At 42.0% G+C, this 16,795-nt stretch overlaps 1 protein-coding gene across 1 annotated transcript; it reads right to left on the reverse strand.

Moving 5' to 3' along the window:
- Positions 1–3,905: 3,905 nt before the first annotated feature.
- LOC134865144 (neuronal membrane glycoprotein M6-a-like) lies at positions 3,906–16,572 on the reverse strand. The gene is made up of 7 exons (XM_063884588.1): positions 16,533–16,572; positions 9,272–9,464; positions 7,811–7,967; positions 6,944–7,097; positions 4,594–4,670; positions 4,425–4,490; positions 3,906–4,131 (listed from the first exon to the last, which is right to left on the reverse strand). Exons 1-7 carry the CDS (start codon positions 16,567–16,569, stop codon positions 3,979–3,981), a joined length of 837 nt encoding a protein of 278 aa, XP_063740658.1. The 5' UTR covers positions 16,570–16,572; the 3' UTR covers positions 3,906–3,978.
- Between the last annotated feature and the right edge of the window lie 223 nt (positions 16,573–16,795).

Below are 16,795 nucleotides of genomic sequence, written 5' to 3' on the forward strand. Positions count from 1 at the left end.
TGAATGCCAGAAAGTTACTTAACGTCTGGAATTGAGTCAAACTGCTACAATATATTGCTCTGGTGGTAAACAGTTGAGCAAGCAGGCTAGCTTAGCGACACCATTAGCAACAGGAATGGCAATACTGCACACTGAGAAGAAGAAAACAAACCAAACAGCAGAACAGTGCCAGTGGGAAATAATGATTTTTTTTTTTGTATTGTTTTAATAATTGAAATTATGACCATTGAATGCATAACCATGCCACAAACAACAACAAGATTCACTGTCTTTTTTTTCTTTTTTTTTACCTAGTATAAGATTATCTTCATTATTATGAATTCATTCATTTTCATCATAGTTATTTCTTCAGATTATAACCAATGCTGCAAGACTATACACAGATCCCACAGAGAGGACCTTAATGCACTTACACACCAAGAATAACAGGGGGGGGGGGGGGGGGGGGGGTTGGGGAGAGAGAAAGAGAGTGCTCACAATGGTCAATAAGTGCACAAATACTTTTTTCATTTAAAAACACTGACATGACATCCATTGTCAGGCAATGAAATGATAGAATACTGTTACTGTAAAACTAGACCTTAAAAATACTGATGCAGCCGAGACCCTTGACAGAGGGTCTGCAGGAGGCTCCCCCCCCCCCCCCCACACTGATGGAACGGGTTTGGTCAAATGAAGCTGCATTTACACGTCAGAGTGTAACACACTCACACACTCTGCACAGCTCGTGTTATTGCACGTAGTACCATCACTCTGAGGGTCAAGAGTGAAAGCCTCCAGGCTCTGGTTGATCAACCTAGTTCTGATCAAATAGCCCGTCCTGACACTTCAGATAGTCACAGACTTTATTTCAAATAACTTACTCACTTTACTGAAATGAACAGCTTGTGTATTTTACATTATTGCAGATTGTTTTCAATTCTACATTAACTTCCAGATATTAAAATGTATACTATCTTTAAATCAGCCAGAATATCAACTACACTGTTCATTTCTCAAACTCCTAGAACCCACATGTTGCTAAGGCTGTGTGTGTTGCTGTTTGTGTGAGAGCAGCTGTCAGGGAGCACCGGCTCAGGACATTGGGACTGAGCCGCTTCCTGCAGACCCCCCCATCAGGAGTCATTCTCCCAGCCTCTCACCTCCACTGTTTCACATATATGTATATCTTTTTACAGAGTTAATGTAGCTTCAGTGCTTAATACTGCCCACAGAAAGGAAAAAGAAAAAAAAAAAACATTAACTTTTTTTCTAATTAAAATGATTTCACATTTAAAAAGTCTTGAAGATTAAAAGTTGATAATAAAGTAGTGGAATGTATTTGGTGAGAAGTTGAAAAGTAAAACAGCAAAGAAGTACGGCTCAGAATAATGACGGTGGTAGTGTGTGTGTGTGTGTGTGTGTGTGTGTGTGTGTGTGTGTGTGTGTGTGTGTGTGTGCGTGCGTGCATGCGTGTGAGAGTGATTGTGTGTGTGTATGTGTGTGTTTGTGTCCGGTGGTCTTCCTGAAGACAGACTGGTTCCCTCTCAGTCATCTCTACTGGCAGATAGAGAGTCCTCCCTCCTACAGCTCAATAACACATGACAGAAACAGAACAGCCCTGTACACTGACCGTCCTCTATCACTATTTGACTTATGAACTCTTATTTTCAATATGAAGTGCTGTATACACTGCATATGTAAAAAAACAAAAACATAAAGTTAAACTTTGTAGTAAATAGGTTTACTCAATAATCGGCCAAAGAAGGAGCAGAAAATGTATGCTGGAATCAAAATGTATCTCTTTCTAGAAAATCTCATTTAAAGTTCCCCTCGCTGGTTACTTTAGTTTCTGCAGAGGAAAATAAACACCATCTAGTGTAGAAGCAGACCTTTGAGATACTCCACAGGAACTGGGAGCAGCCTGAAGGCAACACCTCTGCAGTAAAGCTCTCCTTACCGAGCATTTCCCTCTTCATCAGAGTTCACAGCTTCACTGATGCCAACAAACCTCCCAGAATTCACAGCTGTTCACGTCACCAAAGACCAGGTGAATATTAGCATTTAGTAGTGATATTACAAATAAAACGTATAAGTAATTGTTTATTTTGCTCTCATTAGTGCTTGTTGAAAGAGATATACAAATCAAATCAAAAGAAGCGCTCCAGATAGTGCTGCATGTGCATGTGCGTGTGTTTTGTATGTATTTGTGAGCGTGCAGAACCACTTAGATATATCATTATGAATCATTACATTAAGATGTGAAAGTGATATAACCCCACCCCCCCACACACACCTACCCCGTTAAAATACCCTCAATGTTAAAATTACACATAAATAATACTGATATAAATGTGGCAAAATTCCAAAAAGTGAGAAAAACATTATTCATCAGACTGATGAGAACATGACATACACATGTTTAAAATACTTTGTGCTGCTAACATGTGCTGTTTAAGAGGACACATCGCCAGTTTACACAAACTGGAGGGGGGGGGGGGGGGACACACACACACAGAGTCCCGTTTCACTAGGTGTTCCAAATGACGATCCCACCGGCAACTCAGGAGCTTTAACTCTGAAATTTCAAGTGAGCTCAAGGAACCCTGACTTATAGAGCAGGATAAAGAGATATCAACGGATCATTTCTGACATCATCTTCATCTGAGACTATCGCCAACCAACATATCGTTCATCATCATCATCACAATAACATGTATTTCAGAAACCCAACACTTGTTGGACGTACCAGTAGGTGGAAGAACAATCGCTAATGAAAGTGGGCTCCAGATGGAGAGGTTACATGGTAGAGGGAGAAGATGGGTAGGGTTAGGAGAAAAAGGAGCCGAAAAGGGAGTGGGGGGGGCAGTTTGTACCCGGGAGGTTCACATTTCCTTGGGCACCATATTTCTCTGCAATACCGTCATCATAATGTGGCGATACAACACGACACAGCATGACACCACCATACAACACCGACCATTCAGCCATCTATGTGTGTGTGTGTGTGTGTGTGTGTGTGTGTGTGTGTGTGTGTGTGTGTGTGTGTGTGTGTGTGTGTATGCGCTGTAGATTGTTGACTGTAGTGTGCCATGCTAACATCTCTCAGCAGATCTATGGTGGTCACTTTGCTATAATTTAATATATGGTTAATCTTAGTGCGATGGCCAGCCAGTAAAACTAACACAAAGAAAATAATCCTTTACCTTTGAGGAAAAAAAGAAAAGCCGAGCGGGCCAAACATCAGCGCACACAATCAAATCAAATTAAATCTCTTTGGGTTCTTCTGCTCATTGCTTGTGTTTATTATTATCTTTCAAGTTTCTTGTGCTATGTTTAACATGCACTGTACTTCCTTTTGTTTTGCTTAGTGCCTTCTCATGGTTATTTTGGTAGATTTATATGACTTTTTTTATATGACAGTTTCTGTTGATTGTTCTGCACATGCACACACTGCAAAGCCACAGTGGTGAATTGGGATGTGAAGGAGCCCTGCACTATTAAGGCCCCAAAAGTCTTCGACCGGCCTCTGTAAATTTAGGTTTAAGAGAAATATCATGAAGAGTTTCATAGCCAGACTTCCGTTTGGAACATTTCTAATTGAGCTATCTTGTAATCAGTTCTAGCAGAATGCAATCTGCCCTCACCAGCTCCTCTCCTCTGGGGAGGGAAGGGCTCTCTGAGGTTCAGCTTAAGGCCTTTCCGTCTAACGCCAGGGTGAACAAAAGAATGGAGCAAACCAACATAGCAGATGCTAAAGTGTTAGCATAGATCACCGAGCCAATGTTCTACTGCATTGAGTCTTTGTAGTCATAATGTTTCTGCAAATTTATCACAATTTGAATCCATGTTTGCATTGTGTGTGTGTGTGTGTGTGTGTGTGTGTGTGTGTGTGTGTGTGTGTCGGTGTGTGTGTGTGTGTGTGTGTGTGTGTGTGTGTGTGTGTGTGTGTGTGTGTGTGTGTGTGTGTGTGTGTGTTACTTCCCCATAGATGTGTGTTTATGTGTATGCATTGAGGCGTTCTTTGGAGCGTGTAGAGTGGATGTCGTGCAGCTCCTGCTCCTCCTTGGACTTGATGTCCTCATACTTCTGCATCCGGCTGGCGTCCTTCAGATATCCCCAGTTAGCAGCCAGAGCCATCAGGAAATGGACCTGGGGGGGGGTTAATGAGAGTTAATGTGTGTATGCATACAATTTAGTTTAGTTTTGAAGAAAATGTTCACCAGTCTTTTTATAAATCATTTCCCAGTGTAAGAAGTTTGTGTTTCATTAGAAAGAAAGATGAGAGTGTTGTGCTCCAATGACGGTGCCATGTGGAGTGCTTTCCATCAACATTTTCAAGTGAGCAATGGGTGAATTTTTCCCAGGAGTCAGTGGTCCTCACAATAAATGACAAGATAACACCGGGCTCATGGCCAGTCAGATATGAGAATAGGGTTCCTCACCATGGCAATGACAGCAGCTCCTGCTCCTGCCAGTGTGCACACGAACAGATGGAAGGTCAGGTCCAGCTGGAACACAAGCAGTGCTCATTCATCTCTTTCTCTGTCTAGTGTTGACAAAAGTCATACATCATAGTGTGTGTTTTTCAAATGTGGTCACACTTGTTCTCACCTCATTAGATTCACACATCTTGTAGAACTTCTCGGATCCTGTACACACCTTCCTCTCCTCAGAGATGGTCACCGCTCCTGAAAGCAGAAACTCTTCATCAGTCTGGACTTCACACATGTATGTCTTACAAGAATGCAGATACATGAACTGAATCTGGAGATGAGATAAATACACATTTCTGATTACTTTCCTATATCTCTGTATTTATGTTATTAAAATTGACTAATATTATTGATTCACTGGTATTGCACCCTGGGAATGTCGGAATGCACTTAGCTTGACCTGAAAATGAACGAATCGGAAACTTTAAAATAATCAGCCAGTTTTTTATTGTACGGTTGAAGTGTATTTTTCTTTGCTATGGGAGCGGTTCATTGGAAGGAGATTGGAGTTGGATGACAGATGGACCATGTGCAGTTTGAAGGATCGGCCAGCAGGGGGCATTGCTGCAGGACTCCCTGGTGAGGACAGACTGTCACTGCAATGTCTGCACTTAACACTCCTTAATCTCCAGTTAAACCAATTATGTAATATGGAGTCAGAAGTTTTAAGCAGTAATGGAACCATTAATCTTTTTTTTTATTTCAAGAAATTCATGGTTGAGCATCAAAGAATTACAGAGTGCTAAAACCATTCAGTCAGTGCTTATGTCACAATCATTTGATTTGAATCTTGTTGTCAGTTTATTAATATAGCCGTTTAATTCTAATTTTATTACATTCACTTATACATTATGTCCAATGAGGTCCTGCATGAAGAAGGGAATTCTTTTTGAAATGTTGTAAATATTCGCAAAATCTACATTATATAGTGAGAAATGATTGTGGGTTATGACGGATGCCTGTGAATTACAAATCATTTAGCTAAACAGGGGTACTTTACCCAACATATTTAAACTAAATTAAACACTTTATTTCAATTACTGAACTCTCTGTTTTGCGTTTTACTTCGCCACCAGTATGTTTTTACAGACGATATATCCTTTAAGACAAGCAACCCCCCCCCCCCCCCCCAAAAAAAAGACACACAAGTAAGGACAAAGCCTTTCTCCAGGAAATGCCAAGAGTGTCTGCAGATTGTGTATGGAGGAAGCGGACAGTGTGTGATCAGTGTGAAAACATACACCAATCATCCTAACTACACAGGATGGCCGTCTGCCTCAGTAAAGCACTCATAAAGTCCAGGAGAGTTTAGAGCTCCTCCTCCTTTGGAGTAAGCAGGAGATGTTTCCTGTCGTGCAGCAGGGAGAGCCAGCATTGTGGGAGCATTCACCCCGGCGTGTTCCTCAGGCAGAGGTATGTCCAGCTCTGGGAATCTTGTTTTTACTAAAATTCTATTTTCAAGGAGCACAAGATGCAAGGACAGATTGTGTTTAAACGGCAACCAACCATTTCTGTGGATAATAATCAATCATTCAAATTGGATTTTTTGAGCCCCATGTGTCAAATGTGTCTCAGGGGGCTTTACAGTGCGCACATACTCTGTCCACAGACCCTCACCATAGAAGGAAGAAGAAGCTCCCAAAGAAAACCCCACAGTTGACAGGGAAAACATGTTTTACCCCTGGGGGAGAGCAGCAGAGGAGGATCCCTCCCCGTGAGGCACAGACCTGTAGCTGATTCATGTGTGTTGATTACAAAGATGATACATTTGCAACCTACAGCCGTGGAAAAAATGAAGAGACCACTCCAATTTGTTCTTAAATCTTTATCTCTATATGTATGGCAGCCATTCCAGTGTGTGTTGAATTCCAACACAGAGAAACATTGCCAGTAGTTTATAGAATACAATAAAAAAAACACAAAAACATTTAACTCAAAAGACGTACCTATAAAAAATAAAACAAGAGAAACTGATTATGCTGAAGTGGACTCTTCCTTTTTTCCGGGGCTGTAGAGTCCAGATGATAAAAATGATGATGTGAACGTCTCTAAGGGAGGAAAGATTGATCTTGTGGATGCTGACGATCTCTCTTAACAATAATAAAGTGGGGATCAGGACCAGCCCAGACTCAGGATCCAGACAGAACATTAAAACTGGCAACCTGTCAGCTGAGACACACACACACACACACACACACACACACACACACACTCACACACACACACACACACATACACATACACACACACACACACACACACACACACACACACACACACACACACACACACACACACACACACACACACACACACACACACACCTGATGCTCCACACGCTGGAAATAATTTCCACTCAAACCAAAAAGCTGGAGACACAGACATTTCTTCCACATTTACAACATCTTAAGCTCAGAATTTCAATTTCACAGATAACAATTGAGTGAATGTTGGATAATTATGCATACCGAATTGACGTAGGTCCAGGCAGAGGTTGGCCCCCTCCACCAGGCTGGTGTTCTGACACATGGACCACACGTTGAAGTACATGAAGACCGGCAGGCTGGTGAAGGCCGTCACTCCTAGCCACACCAGGAAGAACAGGTAGGCCAGGAACATCAGCTGCAAACACACACACACACACACACACACACACACACACACACACACACACACACACACACACACACACACACACACACACACACACACACACACACACACACACACACACACACAATGCGTTATTAACCCACCTTAAAAACTTCATTAAAAAGAAAAGAAAATTACAGTTATCCAGGACTGACTGTGAGAAGTGTGACCAAATGTGTGTGTGTGTGTGTGTGTGTGTGTGTGTTTGTGTCTCTCTCGCTCTCTGTCTGCCTCCTCCGCAAGACTCAGACGTGACTAACAGAGAAATGAAGACTGGTTTTTCAGTCAGAAGCACAGACGATGGAATGTGTCACAGAATAAAGATGCAGAGATCAGCGGGCTCAGGTTGCTTCTCAAACTTTGAAACACTGCTATCAATACATACTAATGAGAACAGAATGTGAAAATGTATTATATATAAAAATCTAATGTATTGTTCTGTTTTATTCATATGAACATAATGCTTTATTTATGATATTGATAATCATGAATTCAGTCAGTTATCGGGATTAATTCATGTTGGTTTTGGTGTTTTCATTAGGAAGAATGTGACAACATCAAATGTTAACAGCTATTCCACTATATCCTCAGTTTCTTCTACTCACAGAGCACTGTGAATATTAACAATACTATTTTAAATGTCAGTGTATCAAATGGAATGCACTTTTACAAATATTTCTTACGAATGCAGTCAGGCAGCGTCCGCAGGCAGAGATCTTGAATTCTCCATATAGATCCCTGATGGCCCCCGTAGTGAAGAAGCCCTCCACCAGCAGCAACACTCCAAACAGAAAGAACCCAGCTGCAAGGCCATAGATGATGTACTTCAGGATGTCAATACTGCCAAGAGACCACGCAAACACAAACACAAACACACAGAAGGAGTGTGAGGATGTGTTTATTTCCAATACTGATTCTTGAAGTGTTATTTGTAGACTTTATATTATATCTTATATCAACTAAATCATCTTGTGTACCCATAAACAAATTCAAGGAAGACGATGGAAGGGGGTGGGTTGGTTTTGGCATTGGTGTAGTAGATCATGTTTTGCCTGTCTGTCGCTGTGTGTTCCTTTACAGGTCTGGTGGTTGTGGTTCATCTTGGCATCATGGAGCCGGCCATGTGGGTCTATTGCGGGCTGGCTCTCTCTTTTGGTCGCAGTCTAATTGTCAGAAAGAACTGGGTCCATATCTGTCCTAACCACTATCTCTTAACTTCAGTGAAGAACGTCATGGGGTTGTGAAATACTTGGAATTCATCAGGAAAAGAGACTGCAATGTTCAGAGGATCGGACTGCACACTAGTGAACACAGTGATGATGCCACAGCGAATCCTATCGATGTGTGCTGTGGGGAAACTACACTTTTTTTTTGATGGACAAATAAAAGCACCTTTAGATACTTCAGGAAAAACTACAAGGAGTCCATACTAACTGAGGAGTCCATCCTAACTGTGAGGAATCCATCCTAAATGAGGAGTCCATCCTAACTGAGGAGTCCATCCTAACTGAGGAGTCCATCCTAACTGAGGAGTCCATCCTAACTGAGGAGTCCATCCTAACTGAGGAGTCCATCCTAACGGTGAGGAGTCCATCCTAACTGTGAGGAGTCCATCCTAACTGTGAGGAGTCCATCCTAACTCTGAGGAGTCCATCCTAACTGTGAGGAATCCATCCTAACTGAGGAGTCCATCCTAACTGAGGAGTCCATCCTAACTGTGAGGAGTCCATCCTAACTGAGGAGTCCATCCTAACTGTGAGGAATCCATCCTAACTGAGGAGTCCATCCTAACTGAGGAGTCCATCCTAACTGTGAGGAGTCCATCCTAACTGAGGAGTCCATCCTAACTGAGGAGTCCATCCTAACTGTGAGGAGTCCATCCTAACTGAGGAGTCCATCCTAACTGAGGAGTCCATCCTAACTGTGAGGAGTCCATCCTAACTGTGAGGAGTCCATCCTAACTGAGGAGTCCATCCTAACTGTGAGGAGTCCATCCTAACTGTGAGGAGTCCATCTTATTCTTGGTGAGAAATGTGTGTGATGAATACAATGTAATGTTTTTTAGAATAGTTATTAAAACATGCAAATCTACACGTAACGTTTTTTCAACTCCCAGAGAAATAAGGGTAAAACAGCTCACTCACATGGTAAACACATCCAGAGTTTCTCCCGGGGCTCTGATGACTTCGAAGTAGTTCTGCAGGATGGTGACGGTGCCGCTCAGAGCTTCATGGCCGCAGCCGCAGAACAGGGCGACCCCCATGTAGAGCAGGATGGTAGCTATGAGCGAGGCCCAGGGCAGGCTGCCCACACACCGCTCACAGCACTCCTTACAGCCTGACACACACAAATCATGGGATTAGTTTGAGAAAAAACACATTTAAGAAGTTTAATCTAAGCTGTAAATGATTATCGAATACAGAATGCATATACTGTATATACATATATATCTGTCATATTTGCAAATAAGATGATTCCAAAAGCCTACGTGAAAAGCTGAAAGCAAGTATTCATACTGGTGATGAGCAACATCCATGTTCTTTAACAAGAGTCACACAGCTCAGACTAGACATTGACACAAACTAAAATATCAATGAGAGTCACTTTGTAACAAGTAGAGGAGCACTGCAAACGAGTGGTGGCAGCCCCCTGCCTTTGCCTCTCCTCTGAACGGTGACGAATCATTTCTGATCTGCAGAGGGAAGTGTTACCAAAGAGTTTGTTGACTGATCAGTTTATGTTTGAAATATTCTGGATGTAGTTGTTGAAGACCCTTTTCACATCACATCACAACACGCCTGATTACATACAAAACCTGTGTCACTTTCCAGAACACGACAACTTCCAGTTCCATCTCTGTGTCAGGAACAAGATACATCCTGGATGCATATCTTTTAGCTTTAAGACACCAAGCCTGAGTAAATAGTGAGTATAGCTCAGGAACAAGGGGGAACGCTGGGAACGAGAAAAGTCTGCAGTACTTTCCATCCAACAATGGAGGAAATCATCCCATAAAAACTTTCTAGATAACAGCAACCGAGACAAATTTCTGGAAAAAGATGGTGCTGCTGAAGTGCTGTGAACACACAAACAAATTACCGTGCACAACCACTACGAAGACAGACATAAAACTAAAGATATCTGTATGAATAATTCTATTAAGAGGTAAGTTGGGAAATTAAGAGGTAAGTTGGGAAAATGGAATTGTTGTCTTTGGAAAGGCCCTTGTGAAGTGCACTTTAATGACCTACATGATAAAAAAATGTTCAGTAAAAAAAATGTTAGCACTTTAGATAAGATCTCTGAGGTTTGGAATGTAACATTATTACAAAAATAAACACAAATTTGACATATGGAGGAGTCATACAGTTTCTATCAGCGATGATATGCCAAACATCATCTTGAATGATAATACACAATGCCTCACATGTGTGGCTGCCTGAGATGAAGAGTTATCTTCAGTAAAGAGAAAGGTACAGGACAGACATCTTCAGTCTAGAAATACTTCAACAACCCACACGTCTACATTCCAGACAATGTCAACTAGGGGCAGGAGACATTGCACCATCCCAACAGGACTTGGAACAGAGAGACTTTCCCTCCAAAACTTGCACGATTCACCCTCAACACTCTGTTAGTGTGTGACAGATTGCAACTCACTGAATAAGTCTCGCTCAACCCTGCTTCAGAAAACGATGTTTCTGAGCCTCTGAGTTCAGGTAGCGCCCCCTCCCCCCCCCAACTGCTTTAGGAGCAATGCTGCCCAGGCAGCTTCCAAACATGATGGAGAATAACAGGTGCTCCATCTCTAGACAGGTGTCTGTCTATTGCTTTAAAAGTCCCTACTCTTAAATAATCCTTATCAGCCAACACACACACACACACTCACACACACACACACACACACACACACACACACACACACACACACACACACACACACACACACACACACACACACACACACACACACACACACACACACACACACACACACACAAAATAAGCCTACATTTGGACAGAGAAGCAATCCTAGAGAAAGCAAGATAAAGATAAATAAAATAACACACACACACACTCCCCCTTCCTGTTGCACAGAATAGAGGTTTGTTTGTGTGTTTGGGCATGTGTGTGTGAGTCATCGCACTGCTCAGGTTTAATTGACCAGCCTTGTTGCTATGCCAACAGGGGTGTGGCAGGAGCCTGCTGACCCACTTTGCCTGTAGCGTTGTCATGGCAACAGTGCTGCTCTTCTAGCAATACAGACAGAGTAATGCACATTTTCACACAGGGATGAGCGCACAGAAACACACACACACACACACACACACACACACACACACACACACACACACACACACACACACACACACACACACACACACACACACACACACACACACACACACACACAGCATCCATTCCTCAAGAACTCAGTCTGTCTTCATTTCCATTGTTGTCTTCATTTGTGAAAATTGTCAAAGCACAATTTAAAATGTGCTTCTCGATAGTATGAGCCTGTAATGGAGGAACAAAAATGGCTGCTATGCCCTGGAAGGTACCATTTTGCTCTGACTGACTAAAAGATTCATTGCTAAGGTACTACATGCTAATTTTGCTTCCTTATACACAGAGCTCAGCCGTTCCATGTTCAGAAAAGCCTTAAAAGAGTCCGAATCAGAACACGCTTGTGCACCGCTGTGAGGCAGATGGCAGCACAAAGAGAGGTGTGATGGAGACAGGGGAGGAAGTGTGTGTGACGTGTCTTAGAGGCTGTTATGCAGTGTGAGTGTCTTACACTAAATATCTTTATTTCTGCATGTGTATGACTGAGCAGTTCTGCTTCTATCACTCTTTGTGTGTGTGTGTGTGTGTGTGTGTGTGTGTGTGTGTGTGTGTGTGTGTGTGTGTGTGTGTGTGTGTGTGTGTGTGTGTGTGTGTGTGTGTGTGTGTGTGTGTGTGTGTGTGTGTGTGTGTGTGTGTGTGTGTGTGTGTGTGTGTGTGTGTGTGTGTGTGTGTGTGTGTGTGTGTGTGTGTGTGTGAATGTTATAATCCCTCACCATATTTCTCTATTTGGGCTTAAACGCAGGAAAGACCCGGTGACCTGGTAAAAAGTGGGACAGGATAAACACAAACGGCTGTTTACTGCATCTAAATTTGTGTGTGTGTGTGTGTTTGTTTTTTCTTAATTTGGTAAGGGGTAAATGTTTCAGATGGATGTGACATCTGCAGCATTGATAAGAACGTTGATCATCACAATGTCATTGAAACTTTAACATATTATTCCGTAATAGCAAAAGGATACGTGTTTTACTATTTATTGAATGTACTGCATCTTGAATTATGAGTGTCCTACACCTTTTCTCCTACATTGTGTATTTCTGTAATGTTCTATTAAACCTGTTTACTGTGTTCTTCTTGAAATCTTTTACGTGGTGTATATGTTGGTATTCTTCTGTTCTCATCAAAGCAGGCTCCTGTTGGTGTTTGTGCAGATGACATCAACTGGAAATGTAAATGAATGTTTTGTACAGCTTATGTTTTGGCCTCATGGTGACCCCCTGTCTGTCGTCCAGATCAATGACCTGTCAATGACTGTGCCTTTACAGTTATTAGATTTGATAGATTTTTAAAACTCTTCCCAGTGGATCATTTCCAATTTAACTTTTAGTTTAGAATAACAACCAAATGAAATGGAAAATATGTGATGAAGTTGATGGTGTATAATCACATGGCTGGATCCTTTAGATTAACCTCATCCAATGATCTTTGATGAGCACCATCTGAAGGCAACCACATCTGCCCCACACCAGATCTGTGATCATTGTGCGTTGTGGAGTGACTGCACCACTCCTCCACACACACACACACACACACACACACACACACACACACACACACACACACACACACACACACACACACACACACACACACACACACACACACACACACACACACACACACACACACACACACACACACACACACACACACACACACACACACACACACACACACACACACATCCTGATATGATTCTCCTTACTGTCAATACATTTTTCTGTTCATGCACAAATCCTTGCTGCCGCCCCCCATCACTCTGTCAGATTGAGCTGTGTATCAGTGATGCTACTGAGACGCTCGTTACCCTGATGGATTATTTAACCTGTCTTTATTTGTGACTATACAGTTAATGCAGGAGAAACCAATGAACCAGCTGATAACTTTTGGAGGTCAGATGAGAACAAACCCTCTTCCTGTTGCTGTTGTGGGATGATGGGATGATTCCTAAATATACTAAACATATCAACAGAGGTTCATCTGGATATCATTTGCCGTTCTGGAGGTCTTTCACTACATTAGAAGAGTGTTCAAAGAAAAGTACAGAAGTGCTGACTGCATGAATTATCAGTTCCCCACTCTCTCTCCCTCTATGGGCCTGCTAAGGCAATTTGTATCGACTCGCTCCTTTCTCTGTTAGGTTCCTTTCTATTAGTGGTCACAATAATGAAATGGATATGAGGCAAATACACTTTCAGATAATGGACTCAGCTTTCCCACTGGCTTCTATATTACATTAGAAACACTTCATATAGTCTGCTGGTTCAGGAAGTGGCCAAAAATCCTATCCAGGTATCCATGGAAAACATATTTGATACACCTGAGGTGAGGTGCTTTTTTTCCTGTGTCACTGAAGTAAGTTTAACAAAAACTGAATTTTGTGTGTCGATGTTTCAATATCTGTGGTCCAAAACCTTCATAACCCTAAATGTTAGTCAGCTGAAAGGAGCAGATCCAAGTACAGCTGTACCTCGGTACCTGTCTCCTTTGCAAATCATCTTAACACTCTCAGATTAGATTAGAGAACATGCCACTATATCCATCCTGTGGAAAATATCAGGATCTGTTACTGCATCGTAAACAGGATCCTGTAAATAACACAACATCTTTTTGTGAGGAGCAGCTGATGGTAAGCTTCAACACTACATTCTATTGGATCTTGAAATTCAATTAATATCTTCAGGAGTTTTTTTTTTTTATCATGGTAGGTGGGGTAATTTAAACAATACCTGCGCTATTGTGTGATTTCAATTTCACGTGGAATAAGTTTGTGTGTGTGTGTGTAATGTTTCCTCCCCATCACGGTAATAGTTGTACTTGTGGCTGAAGTCTAAGTTTGTGATTTCATTCACTTCAAGAGAAATGTATGCTGGGATGATCCTGTGAGGGGAAGAGCAACAAGTCCTAGTAGATCACAGTCAGCAGTATTAAACGTGACTTTTGGAGGAAAAGAGACAAAGTGAAGAACACTTATATGTAGTAAAGAACAATAGTTGGAACATATAGGCTTATACCATATTAGCTGGCAAAACCTCTTAAAATCACTGTTGTAATGTCAGCTACAACCTTTTTACCTTTCCAATAAAGCTGCTGCCCCCCGGGGGAGGCTTTCACTGTAGCTCCTGCAGACCATATCCTGTTACCCCCCCATCCCGATTATTAAAATGTTGTCTGGAACTCTCACTGGGATTACTCGCGTAATTACATTTTCAACTGATTTACTATTTCAAGATCATTAATTGAATCCATTGGTATCATTACATCGGGTTAATAATACATTGGACCACTTATGAATTAGTCATGTTGCACAGAAAATATGTTTATTATAAAAGATAAAAGCCCTCAACACATCAGCATCACACCATCAGCCATCTCTTCCTGTCGTGTGTTCAGTCAAGTTCAGCAGAAGACGTGTCAGAGTTATCACAGTGCAGAGCGGGGGGACAGTCCAGCAGCTAGAGCTTGTTTTGAAATGATTGAACACCCAGACGACTCCCTGACATAGCGACACTCTGACAGAGCCTCTAAATAAACCATCAGTCATTTATTAAAAGCCATTCATCAATCCAAAATGAAGTCCATGTACACAATGCAAATGCACAGCTGGTCTGCATCTGTCTCTGTCTTATTGATCACACACACACACACACACACACACACACACACACACACACACACACACACACACACACACACACGTATTTGAGGTGAGCATGTTCTTTTAGCAGTGCAATCGGGGGAAGGCCTAATCTTGAGATGGGTGTGTGATGGGAATAAGTTGAAGGAATGAACAGGAGTGGGGGTGAAGAAAAATGAATGTCGAACAAGAAAAATACATATTTGGCTTTCTGAAAGGCTAAAACAGGGTCCTTCCAGAAAATTACATAAATCAATCTATCACAAAACAGAAGATAATTCCCTAAACATGTTACCGTGGATACTGTGTTAATACATTTTAATATGGAGATAAAAGCAAATAATAGGATTTTTCCTCAGAAACACCTCTGTTTTCGTTGCATTTCTACATCCTGTGAGCAGCACTGCTTATCTCTCATTTCACACCAGAGCTGCAATGAAGAAAAAGGACACGCCCATTTTACCACCAACAGCAACAACACAATATGGGAGGATGCGAGGAAAAACATGTCTACGCTATCAGCAAGGCAAAAAATGTATGTAGGATGAGAAGGAGGGAACTGATGGAGGTGGGAGAGAGATGAGTCAAAATAGAGGCTTAGAAAGAGAAAAACAAGCAGACAGACAGACAGACAGACAGACAGACAGACTGATACACTGAGAGGATCCAGTTTAAAACATACATGATTTAAAAATGACATAAAGAAACAGGACTAGTGATAAGAAAATGGAGGGACAGGGGAGAGCGACATAAATGGTAGAGAGCAAAGGAGACATGCAGAGAGCGAGGGAGAGGGAAAGACGTTCAGACAAGCGTGAAGCATCAACAATGGAGGCTAACAAAGAAAGTCCCAATGGAGGCATCAATCACTGCTCCACTTATCCCTCCTCCCTCTGATTTTTTAGTCTTTATTGGAAGCTTTTGCCCCACACTCTGTCACCCTCTTCTACCCCTTTCCTCCCCCCTGCCACTCCCACCTTCTCCATACATCCATCCATCTGTCCATCCATCTGTCCATCCAGCCTCCAAAACAACACCAACCCTCGAGTCTGCCATCTCCTCTCATCCTCCACCCAAACAATCTGCTTGTTTATGCACCCATTCATCGAAACACACGAAAAAATGGGTTATATAATCTGTGGTGTTATCATGAACAGAAAAATAAATGACATGATAAAAAAAAAACAGCTGACAGTTCCGTTTGTGTTGAAACGATGAGGAGAACACTCTATGAGAATTGTGCCAAAAATCTGCAAATAAAGATCTATGCTTAGTTTTTTTTTCTGCAGGACATGTATGCCGCCTTTTTTCTCCCTGCCCACAACACACACAAAGGAATCCCATTTGAGCGAGAGGAATGGTTGGACAGAACAATGGCACAGCTGATTAAAGATAGAGAATATCAAAGTATTCTTCCATCTTACCTTTCTGGCTTTGCGATTCATCCATGTTTTCCTCCATTGTGGCGAGTTACAGTCCCTTTGTCTCTACTGAGTGTGATCTGTTTAAAGCCCCTTGCTAGGTCTCAGCACAGGGTGCGTGTGTGTGTGTGTGTGTGTGTGTGTGTGTGTGTGTGTGTGTGTATGTAGGAGGCTGCGTGTGCGAGAGTATTTTTTTCTCTCCGTGTAGATGATGGAAGCTCAGGGAAGTCCCTGTTTCAATGCTCTGCTCTCTCTCTCTCTCCTCA

Source organism: Eleginops maclovinus, chromosome 5 (assembly GCF_036324505.1).
Source record: "Eleginops maclovinus isolate JMC-PN-2008 ecotype Puerto Natales chromosome 5, JC_Emac_rtc_rv5, whole genome shotgun sequence".
NCBI classification, from domain to species: Eukaryota; Metazoa; Chordata; class Actinopteri; order Perciformes; family Eleginopidae; genus Eleginops; species Eleginops maclovinus.